The 12,700-nt window shown below is 46.0% G+C and overlaps 1 protein-coding gene across 1 annotated transcript in view; it reads right to left on the minus strand.

Moving 5' to 3' along the window:
• LOC144818537 (alcohol dehydrogenase 1-like) overlaps nt 1-12,700 on the minus strand; it is a 290,421-nt gene that overhangs the window by 257,255 nt on the left and 20,466 nt on the right. Inside the window, exon 2 of the mRNA XM_078676057.1 lies at nt 4,470-4,571. Within this exon, the coding sequence (XP_078532183.1) occupies nt 4,470-4,571 (102 nt within the window). The remainder of the gene's footprint in view (nt 1-4,469; nt 4,572-12,700) is intronic.

The following is a 12,700-nucleotide window of genomic DNA, read 5'->3' on the forward strand; positions in this document are numbered from 1 at the left end:
GGTAAATTTACCGATTCTGAAAATTTCCGAATCTGTAAATTTACCATATCGGTAATTTGTGATGTAGGTGGCACTGAAAACAGTGCCACAGGCCCCTAAGAATTCGTTATTTACCATGTAATACATTGCATGGTAAATAACGAATTCCTGTGTACATGCACATCTGTGCATGTACACCTGTGCCATGTGACCCACATACATGCCCTTAGGGCATGTATGTGTGCCACATGGCACACACGCCAGAATCAGGGGTGCAACAGGGTGTCAAAGTGACACCCTGTCACCCTTGAAAATTTGGTAATTTTACCTCAAGGCCCACAGGAATCAATGGCAATTACCGAACCGGTAAATACCGATTCGGTAATTACCGAATATTGCCGATTCGCTAATTTATTCGGTAAATATACCTACATAGCATTTACCGATTTGTAAATACCGAATCGGTAAAATTCGGTATTTACCAATCGGTAAATTCTACTTACCTACATCTAGCCCCCTATGTCGTAGTACAAGTGTCATCTGAAAAGGGTACACTTTTCAATTTGTACATAGCAGATATAAATATAAAATTTGACAGCGTGAGTTCTAAATATAACTTGTTCGCAGTATGTTGATGATATTGTGCTAGGAATACTGCAGTTGGTTTTCCAAGTAGGCCTGGGCAGTGAACTCTGCGCCATTCGCGGAGTTTGCAGAGTTTTCTGTATTCTGCACATCTGGTGGAGTGCAGAAAACTCCTCTCCACATAGCACAGGGGAGATTTTTCCCCGCTCACCAACGGTAAATTGGTGAAGGTGAAGGTGAGAGCTGCCCATCGGTAGAATTTTTACCCAAGCGGCAGTAAGATCAGTGTGAACGGCAGTTCATGCCGCACTCAACCGCTTGCGGAACTTTGTGGACTCTTTATGTCACTTCACGGAGTTCCATGTAGCAGAACTCCACCCAAGCCTGGTTCCAGGGCTGATAACGGTTTTAAAAACCTTTTTGTAAACTGACTCCATGTTCGGCAATCTAGATTAGACCAAAGTAGGAGTTATTTGGCAGGACATTATGAAGGCTCTTGGTAATTAGGCACCAAGGTAGTTAAGAAAGCTTCCTGTTACAAATCTTCGTGCGTCTGATGCAATAAAAAAGATGGTTTCCATCAGCACCTTCACTCGAACTGGTGCTTGCAGTTGCAAAGGCTAGGCTGGTTCCATCTTTGGTAATGGCACAGAGGCTTTCTCAAGAAAATTAGCAGAGTTCCTAGAACTCGCACAGTGCAACACATATCTGTGGTATGATTAGTTATTCAATCACGTCTAAAGAAAGTTCTATTTGTAAAGATAGCTATCAGCTGAAGAATGTTAAGAAATACACTCTTATGGGCACATGCATCATTGTCAATTGCATTCGCAAACGGTGCGAATCGCAATTTTCGGCCGTTCGCGAATGCAATTTACAAAATTGGGATGCATCATGTTTTTCGCAATTTTAGAAATCGCAATCATGTTGCGATTTCTAAAATTGTGATTGCATTTAAGAAATCGCAATTTGAGATTTCTTAAATGCAATGCATGAACATTTTACATTTGCGAATTCGCAAATAGGGAGAGGTAAATTACCATGAAGTTGACCTTCATGGTAATTTGCGAAAACTTTCAAAAATGCACAAAAGTTTCAAGCAAGCCGGGCTGAAGACGGCTGAAATGTGTCGAACTTGGGTGGCAGAGTGGGCTAAAGAACGGTGATGGATTAAACCCAGATCAGTTGACTGGGGGTGAGTGCTTGTATTGTCAACGCTCCGTCCATCATTTCCTGTGGTTTTTCTTTGTTCGCCATAAGTTGGCAGGGTATGCTCAGACGTGAGTCCCTTGCTCACTTTGCAACTGGATTCATGCAAGCCGGGCTGAAGACGGCTGAAATGCCAGAAACCGGTCCTCTGTAGCTTGTTTCCGGTCCAGGGAAGGCATGGCTTGGCAGTTCAGGATGGACTGTTCCCATGAGGCACAGGGTCAGACTGATTTTCATATGGCCATGTCTGAACTGGGGTGGCAGAGTGGGCTAGAGAACGGTGATGGATTAAACCCAGATCAGTTGACTGGGGGTGAGTGCTTGTATTGTCAACGCTCCGTCCATCATTTCCTTTGGTTTTTCTTTGTTCGCCATAAGTTGGCAGGGTATGCTCAGACATGAGTCCCTTGCTCACTTTGCCACTGGATTCAAGCAAGCCGGGCCGAAGACGGCTGAAATGCCAGAAACCGGTCCTCTGTAGCTTGTTTCCGGTCCAGGGAAGGCATGGCTTGGCAGTTCGGGATGGACTGTTCCCATGAGGCACAGGGTCAGACTGATTTGCATATGGCCATGTCTGAACTGGGGTGGCAGAGTGGGCTAAGGAACGGTGATGGAATAAATCCAGATCAGTTGACTGGGGGTGAGTGCTTGTATTGTCAACGTTCCTTCCATCATTTCCTTTGGTTTTTCATAGATAAGGGTTCATCACACTATTCTGGGACTGCCCGCGCCAAAGGTATGGAAAGGTGGAAAATGGGTATAAAACTACAATTGTAGACTGACTTTTGAACTCCCCTGTACTGCATTGTTCCTTGAGTCTTGCTCCTGAAGCCTAACCTTACATTTTATTACTTGTTAATGTTCCAACCCTTAATTCCCGAGCACGGGAGAATGAATCTGAGCTTCAGAACAAAGTAAGTTCTTCACTTGCTATCCAAGCATCAGGATTCTAACACTTACAACTCCGACTTTATGCTCTCTGTGAGACGTGTCCTGTGGACTGGACACTTCAAGAAAGTATTTAAAGAGAATTTTACTCTAGTTAGTTTAAGGAAACCTACTACTGGTTAGCAGGAGTAAAATGCACACAATTTTAAAGCCAGCAAAGTATATAGAGCAATATTCTGAGGGGACATCACACAATTTGGTTTATAAGCAATTTGACCACTTATTTTATCTCACATTTTAAAAACATTTCCTACAAATAACACAGCACGCAGAAAAATAACAATATAACAGTACACCACGGCACAACACAACAATCACACTCCAGCACAACAACATCACAGTTCAGTAATGCAGTCCAGGCACACAACTATTTACAAACAACACAACAAATAAGCACCACGCAATACAACACACATGCACAAATATTTGTGGCACACACCGCCTCCACAAATCTGCTTTCCTAATACAAATGGTAAAAGTTGTTTGCAAGTACAATCTATAGTCAAAAATGTTTTGGGATCTGGCCCTACACTTTGATTGCATATTCCCTGCTGGCAACTACAGTAATGGTCTATACTTATTTTATACTTTTTACACCTTCCAAAGAAACAGTTTCTAAAAGTTGTGGGTTATGTAAACCCTTTTCCAAGTTATATTAGAGGCCACTAGAATTGCAAGGCCATGCATGACCACTTAATTCAGCATGCTGAATTAATTATGAGGCAGAGGAAGATGAATTAGGGAGCATATTGCGTAAAAGGAACACAATTATTTGGCGCATTTCGGCACTTTGGTATTTCACTATTACGCCATTTTAACACAAACATGTACTGTAACAAACGGAATCCCAATGCAGGGATTTTCAATAAAAGGCAGCGTTTACATTCTGCAGATACGTTGTGAAAATATTATTTTGTGTTGCTTGAAAGTAAAGTTAATGTTAATTCTATCCTCAATGCCTCCCAAGGTAAAGTAGTTGATGTAAGACATACCACCTTCCTTTCAACAGTATACCAACTTACATGTACGCACTTTATGTAATAGAAGACACATCTCTTTTAAAATATGATGTGTCTCCCTTTTTTTTCTTCCTTGCACTGCTTTATGAGCATGTATATGTTCCTAAATTAATAGGTTGCTAATGGGTCTAATTTGGGTAGCTGTTTAATGTTGGTATTCATGTGTTTGTTCACAATGTTAGAAGTTTTTATAAATGTGTTTTTTGTTTCATAATTGTATGTTCTTTGTAGTATCTTGTGCCATTTTTGTTGATGTGCTTTATGTGATTGGTTTTCAGCCCTGACCAAGTTCCAAGTGGTAAAGGAATGAAACGCGTTGGCTGGAGTATCTGTATACATAAAGGCTAAGGAAGTTTGATAAATAAAGAATTCATTAACATACATTTGACTGGACTTCTCTACCTAGTGCTCCTCCACATGCTTCATTAATCCAGAAAACAAAGTGACCACTCAACTATTACAAAGTGCCAGAAACTGCATTGCATTCCATATTCAACATTCAAAGTAATTTTGGCGTATCCAAGCTGGGGACACAGTTTATTTCCAGTGCAGATTAAGTAGTTAATCGTTGATTTTTTTGACTAATGCAGAAAATCACGAATACAAAACAATGGTGCTTGTTACCTTGCTGCAGCTTCAATATCAAAATGTATTACATCCTGAGGTTCATGTGCTAGTTCCACACCAGTCTCATACCCACAGAAGGTACAGATTTAAAAATGTATTTACCTTAACCCGCACTTCATGGGCCTTTGGTGGAGCAACTTCTATCTCTTCTATAGAGAGAGGTTTATTGGGCTCCCAGCAAATAGCTGCCTTGCACCTTATGATCTGATAAAAAAAACATGAGAAACAATTTTTACTATTTTTAGAACAACTACAAAGAATCAAATGTTCACATGTATTTGCACATAAGCAAAGTAATTGTGACACAAAGTCTAGGTGGTGGCCAAGTCAGTCTCCATAAAGGAACATAAATGCCCGCCTATGAATAATTATTCCATTGGCAATGTGTGATTTAAGTAAGTATATGAGGATGTCATTATTCAAGTGACTGAATGAGTGCAACTCCAATCTTGATGAGGTCTTGCTATTGCTTTATCATTTGCCTAAGGAAAGGCGATTTGCTGGTACCCCTACCCCACAATAAAACATTCTGCCACATTCAATCGGAAACCTCTGTCACATTATTCTCTCTTTCTGCACTTTATTTCCCTCTTTTGAAGCCAGCTCAGAAATTCACAAACCTTCCTAAATTATGCTTTCCTGTCTGGATAAATTAAACCGGATAGAGCACTGTAAGTACTCCTGGTATACTTTCCTTCTTGTCTATAGTACCTATATCAGTATTTTCACTGGGGCATGACCTGGAGCCCCAAGATGGCAATGACTTCTAACGCCACTCCTGCTAGGAACCATTCATGCCCATGGGACAAAGAAGTGCAAGGGACCTCATGGGTGTTGGAGACAGCTGCAGGGCTCCGGTTAAAACAGACATGGGTCTACGGTGCCTCTGAGGGTCTCAGCCCTCCTTGCAGCCCCACGCGGAGGTTGAGGGAGAGCGCCTCTTCTGTGGTGAGCATGAGACTTGGCACGTTATGAAGTCCCCTTGTAACTGTAGCAGGCAGGGCAGAATGACACTCCGGAGCCTGTGTAGGGGCACTGTGTTACTGCTGTCGGCAGCGGAACAGGAGTAACCGCTTCCCAAAGAGCATACTGGGAAAAGGGCTGCTCGTGCCTCCCCGGGGTCCTTGACTCTTGACACAGTCCCCTTGTCCTATTGTTCCATACCTCCTGGACCATTTCATGTGGGTAAGAACTTAACCTATAAGACGCAGCTTTGATTTGGCTTTGGAGCAGCGCAGTGGGACTGACCCTCTTATCTGGGCCGTTACCACGCTGCTCTCTGGGGAGGAACCAGGAAGTTGGTGGGACTGCACATACCCCGGGCCTGCCGGGTCAGGGGAACCGCGGGTCCTCCTCTATGATTCCCTGCATGGGTAAGAATACTGCTGTGGACTGCAAGGCTGTGTGGTGCGTTTGTCAAATGGGGCACCGCAGGGTGGGCGGGGACATCCTGACAGCACTAACACCTGAAACTCTTACTGCGAATCAAGGACTGCCTCTGCTCATGAGATGGCCACAGAGACAATCTATGTGCCATCTGACCCCATGGAGGCGAAGCTGGATAAAATACTAAATAGTGTGGAAGCGGTGGTGGTGGAATTCTAAACTCTTGCGAGATGACCAGCGTAAACCCTCAGCGTCACACAGGCTGACACGACCATTCAAGCCTCTAGCCCACAACTAAGGATCTCGTTGGTCAAATAACAGAACTTGCTAACACAGTCTGCCTACTGGAGAGCAGAGTAGAGGACGTGGAAGGGAGATCTAGAAAACAATCACTGCATAACTGGCTTCCCAGGGGATGCAAAGGGGCCGACCCCATTGCCTTCTTTTAGACATAGCTCTCAACCGCTGTAGCTCCCACAGGACTGTCTCCATTATTTGTGGAAAAACAAGCCTATCGGGTGCTTTCACAGTCCCTCTGCCTGGTGCCCTCCCCCGCACACGAGACCAGCGGTGGCTAAGCCCCTGAAATTTAGGGACAAGTACATGATCCTTCAGGCTACTACAGAGTTGGGTCAAGTTGCCTTTGACAAAACACATCTACTCATCCTCCCGGACTATACGCTGACAGTCCAGCATAAACCAGCAATCTTTACGGAAAATAAGAAAAAGCTAAGGGATGCAGGCTTCACATATTTCTTGCTTCTCCCTGCCAAGCTTAAAGTAATTGTGGTTCACAAAACATGTTTTTTACAGAACCAGAAGATTATAGGCAATTGAGAGACATTATGAACCATCCGAACCGGAGCCTATTGATGCTGATTGCCACCCGCTGTCCTCCACCCCCCGGCCAAGGTGCAAGCGGGTGCGGCAGCAGAGGCTGGCAAAACTGGCCGAAGGTGCCCCGACATGAACCCAAGCAAGAAAGGAACAGATATAGGCCCTGGCAGCCACAACCGGAGTCAATGCCCAAGGCCTGTCTCTAGCTACGGACATCTGGGGGGGCGATAGAACAGGAGTCCATCAAATCACTGTCTAGTTCCAACTTGGTCCTATTCCCCAGGATTACACCCTAAATGGCAGATGACATTGTCTCATCAAGGACGAGGATTCCTTCCCCATCTGGACAGCGCCTGGACTGTTGCACCATGTCATTGAGTACACCGGTGGCCGAGTGTCCCCTACCCATTTTTTCTGGCTTAATTCTACTTCTTTTCCCACAATTTGCACATCTATGGGTTCCCCCTTCCATCCAGGTGGCGCACTTCCACTGCGCAGTAGGCCTCTCAAGACACAGCCCCCCACGGCTTATGAGGGTAGCTCAAGGGCTATCATAGAGTGCTGCAAGGGACCCACGGTCGTAGAACTTACTATTATCTGATTGGGCCACCAGATGTTCCCCTGCCACCTTGGGCAAGGGAGTTGAGTATTTTGTTCAGTAGTTGTAATTGCGCCTTCCATCATGTATGCATTGCAGTTTCAGTAGGTGCTGTCCATTAATCGGGCCCTTCGCAGCTAGGGCCTATCCACTGCCGCACTCCCTGTTTTTTACCTTCCACTAGCTGTTGAATGTCCAAGTTGCATGTATAAACCTGGAATGTCCAGGGTATGAGTAAAGCCAAGACGCGCCACTCCATTCATCAATATATCAAAATGCGTAGTGCCCATGATGTATTTCTTCAAGAAACTAACGTAGCGAAGGGGGAGGACCTCAAGCTTCAAAAGCGTTAGAGGGATAGATGTTTTTGCACAGTATATTTGGTCTATGCAAGGGGGTTGCTTATATGGGTACGGCCATCAGACCCCTTCTGAAGTGTGGCTATTTAGATGGACCCAGAGGACCATTATATGTTTGTGGAGGGCCAACTGGAAGGTGCTGCTGTAGTGTTAGGGAGTGTATACTTGTCCAATGTTGAGCAGACACAGTTTCTGGTCCATGTGTTCTCACTATTGACCAGGTGGTTGCTTTTGTCCTGGTTAATAGGAGGGGATTATATTTGAGTATTAGAACCCCCCCTCAATTACCCTGCTCTACAGCCACATGCACAATGTACTATTTTTCACAGTGGCTTACACACTGGTCCTTACTGGACTGCTGGTGGGCACTTTACTCTGCTGCTCGGGAATATTCCTATTAATAACCACCATAAGACCATCTGTCTACCTTGATTGATTCCTCTGCCACTCCACCATACAACTCAAAGTCACAGGGGTGGAATATCTGGAGAAAACCATTTCAGACCATAATCCACTATTATTGCATGTTGGATGGGGAGACCCTACTCCTCTGGTGCCCATTTGGTGCTTACAGCCCACGACCCTTGAGGACCCGGTGTTCCACGAAACGACTCCAAAAACGCTAATCAACTACATAACCAAAAATAACAGTCATGCCTGCCTTCTGGAGTCATTACAATGTATGGATTACAGGATGTATCAAGCGAAGCAACACAAAGGGGTTGATAAAGTGGGAACCTTCTGGCATAGCTCTTAAAAAGCGCAACTGATGTGGAGGCGGTGACAGCCATGTGCCTCTCCCTGGCATCAGTTGCCGCTACCCAGAGTGCAATACACAATGCCTTTTGTGGGCATTATCTGACCCTATATAACCCTATGCCGGTAGACCGGCTGTCTAGTATACAAACTTTTCTCACCACTGCCATGTTGCCAGTAATCCCAACAGGGGAGAGAGGCCCTGAATAACCCTACTGCATAGCAGGAAGTTCAATGGCCATATGAGACTCCCATTTGTAGACTTCTGGGGCTGGATGGCATACCTGTTGAATTTTATAACACATACGGATTGGCCCCAAACTGCTTGAAGTCTATGCAGCGGCCCTTTCTGCAGGTCACTTACCCCAAACTATGTGGGCAGAGCAACGGGTCTTGCTCCCAAAGTTGTGACAAGACCCATGCCCGGGGAAGAGGTGTGGCGCCGCAGCCAGGGCGCCTGACACCGGAGATCACGGTTCGATCCTCGGCTCCGGCGGCAGGGGTCTGCCCAGCACCATGTGACTCTGGACAATAGCTTGCTTAATCTTCCCAACGGCCCACAGCGCCAGGATGCCTCTGGATAGCTGTGCGCTTTACAAATACTGGATTTACATTTTACATGCGAGGTCACTTCCTACAGGCCGCTAAGAACGATTGTTGCAGTGCATCTGATGGGAAATATACCTGTGTTGATCACCCCTTAAATGGATTTATACCAGGTAGATCTATGACTCTCAATATCCATGGAATACATAGATTGCTGGTGTAGGCTCCAGAGCATTGGCCTTATTCAGCCTGTCTGGTCTTAGACCTCGAGCAACCATTCAACACCTTAGATTGGGGAAACATGTTTGCGGTTTTACAAAAGCTAGGCATTGACGGTGGGTTGCAACAGCTTATTAGACTTCTTTATGAGGCGGCCTTGGCAAGAGTGAGAATGCACTGGCACATTTCTGGCCCTTTGCCAGTCGGAAGGGGCATGCATCACGGCTGTCCTCTCTCTCCTTTGCTTTTTGCCCTGGTAGTGGAGCCTCTAGCACAGCAGCTTCCTCAATCAGGCAAACCTAGGGCATCCCCATCAGAGGCGTGACACATACCATCTCCCTATATGCAAACACGGTCCTAGTATACATCAGTGATATCCATAACTGCATATATGATATTGCTTATATACCAGACATCTTCAAAGAGTAAACTGGTATAAGACCTTCTGCTACATCCGGACTGCACCCCACATCACATACGGATTGGTACACACAATATTAAATGGGAACTGCATACTTTTAGATACTTGGGCATCTACATGTACCACAAGATCCAAGACCAACTAGAAGGCGACCTCACAAAGACTATTTCTTCCCTGCAACCGCAGATTGCTTTTTGGTGCTTCCTTCCTGTAACAGTGCAAGGTCAGGCAGCCCTTTAAAAAATGGTCATGTTGCGAAGGCTCTTATATTAATTTACCAATCTAGCGACCCTTGTCCATCGTAGCACATTTCGGACGCTGAGTACAATGTTGAGTGTCCTAGTGTGGGGCTCGGGGAGGCGCAAATTGGCGCTGACCAAGCAACAATTACTGACAGAGCGTAGAGGGTAACCTATTGGTTGGTCAGGCAGCACTTAACAGAAGTGTGCCCGAGGCCGTGGACTGTTTTCCCGATTCATGCCCTTATATAGGTACAATTCACATTGCCCGACTCATACGTCAATACTGGCATTCCTAAACACCTTCAAGGTATAAATATACATTCACTTGCTATAGCAAAGCACGGTGTGGTTCAGTGCAGTTCGACAACCTACTTGCACGACACAGCTTGCTACAGCAAGTGCCGAAGGAAGGCAACTCTCCAGCTGACACACTGAGAATCCAGCTCCAGCTCCAGAGTTTCTGACTCCCCTTGCGGGGTGTTGGGAGATCGAGTCCAGGGAAAGAGTCCAGGGAAAGAATTACCAGCCTCTCTCATTTTAAGGTATAGAGCTGATTAGATCCTAGAGAAACCTTTGGCAAAATTCTTGGCAGAACTTAAACTATAGCTAAACAGCACCTACTTCTTCCCTCGTACTAGACCTAGGTAAGGTACATTGGGGTAGGCGTATTTTAGAAACACCAGTTGGGTATTTTAGCCTGTGTTATTTATGTATGTATTTTTATATATGTCATATCAACAGACAATGCTATTACAGCATTATTTTATATTACGGTTTGCGATGTATGCATTGTACTTCACATTCTGTCTAATGATTGTAGCAGTTCATATCTCTTGCATGAGAAAGAAGACTGTTCAATAAACCCCTTTTATTGAAACACCCATCTCTCTATTTCTGTGCAACTCGGTAGAAACAAAGCATGCACGATTGACTGAGTAAAATAGTTATCTATTGTTTCCACAACTCTGAAGATAATGTACCAATTTGAGGGGAAACAAAGTTGTTATGTTTATGCGGTTGTCAGAGACTATTGCCTTTTTGTTTATTCGAGAAAGTTTCTAGTGACCTCTGAGTTAGCTGGCACACACACAATTAAGTTTAATGTACTTGATAGAGACATAATGGCCTCAGTCCTATGTCAAATCTATAATCAATCAATCAATCAATCATGCCATTTGTATAGCGCACTACTCACCCGGGAGGGTCTCAAGGCGCTTGGGGGGAGGGGTATGCTACTGCTCGAACAGCCAGGTCTTGAGTTGTTTCCTGAAGGCGAGATTGTCCTGGGTCAGCCGAAGGTGGATGGGGAGGGAGTTCCAAGTCTTGGCAGCCAGGTAAGAGAAGGATCTTCCTCCGGCGGTGGCTCTTCGGATGCGTGGTACGGCTGCGAGGGCGAGGCTGGTGGACCGTAGCTGGCGGGTGGGCGTGTAGAAGGTCAGGCGGTCGTTGAGGTACTTGGGGCCCAGGTCGTGGAGAGACTTGTGTGCGTGGGTGAGGAGCTGGAACGTGATCCTCTTGTCGACGGGGAGCCAGTGCAGGTTCCTCAGGTGGCTGGAGATGTGGCTGCGTCGGGGCACATCCAGGATGAGTCTGGCGGAGGCGTTCTGGATGCGCTGGAGTCTTTTCTGTAGCTTGGCTGTGGTTCCGGCGTAGAGGGCGTTCCCATAGTCCAGTCGGCTGGTGACGAGTGCCTGGGTGACAGTCTTCCTGGTCTCGGTCGGGATCCAGCGGAAGATCTTGCGAAGCATACGCAGGGTGTTGAAGCACGATGAGGAGACGGCGTTGACTTGTCTGGTCATCGAGAGGGAGGGGTCCAGGATGAAGCCCAGGTTGCGTGCGTGGTCTGTTGGCTTGGGTGCGGTGCCCAGGGCTGGGGGCCACCAGGAGTCGTCCCAGGCGGAGGGCGAAGATCCCAGGATGAGGACTTCCGTCTTGTCCGAGTTCAGTTTCAGGCGGCTGTCCTTCATCCACTCGGCGACGTCTTTCATCCCTTCGTGTAGGTCATCCCTTCCTGTATATTATTCCAATGCGCAGAGCCTATTGGGAATATAGAAACTACACTACAGGACAAGAGCACTGAGGCTTGTACAGTAAGTGTTTCTCCCCAGTGGATCATTGCCTGCACCCTCGAACACCCTTATTCGAATGGCACACGAATGTCATCGCAGAGCGCTGAGGGTCGAGCCAGGGTTGTCACAGTATTCTCCAGAGATCCCCTCTATTCTATTCATTCCTTCATAGGTCGAGAGGGAGTAGCAGAGGGAGTAGCACGCTGGAAATCAGTGGGGGAGGGTGCAATGGGTGACTTACACGACGGGGTCCTCATTCCCTTTGACCTCCTGAATGAGCAAACAGGATTGCCAGCTGGTCAGTTCTTGGCGCATAGGTGAATCATGGGGGAAATGGAGCAACGGTGAGGCATTGCTGACATAGCACTAGAGACGCACTCCTGGACACATACACTCTACACCATGAGCAACAAGGGGAGACTGATCACTTAGCATGCAAGAGCCACCTCTTACAAACCCCAGGATACACTGGGAGCTCTTCAACTAGCCTGGGAGCAAGACATAGGCCAGGTGTTAATCCAAAAGGATTGGGACAGGGCACTAATGTATCTGAGAAAGGTATCATGGAATACTCGTTTTCTATATATACAGTTCAACATATTTCACAGAGCCTACTTAACACGAATAGGCCACGTTACAACACATGCGATACATTGCATACCATTATAATGCAAGTCTTTACAACAACTTGCTGTAGAGAGTGCTGTATGTTGGAATAGTATAATTTACTATTCCAACTCCAGTCTGTGCAACTGTAGGGAAGGTGTTGGATTTTAAACCACACACCTTCTGCCCTCTATAGCAAGTAGTTGTAACAACTTGCGTTGTAATGGTTTGCGATGTAAAAATGCGATTGTTGTAACGACCGTGTTGTAATGGTATGCGTTGTATCGCATGCGA

This window comes from Lissotriton helveticus, chromosome 2_1 (genome assembly GCF_964261635.1).
Source record: "Lissotriton helveticus chromosome 2_1, aLisHel1.1, whole genome shotgun sequence".
Lineage (NCBI taxonomy): Eukaryota > Metazoa > Chordata > Amphibia > Caudata > Salamandridae > Lissotriton > Lissotriton helveticus.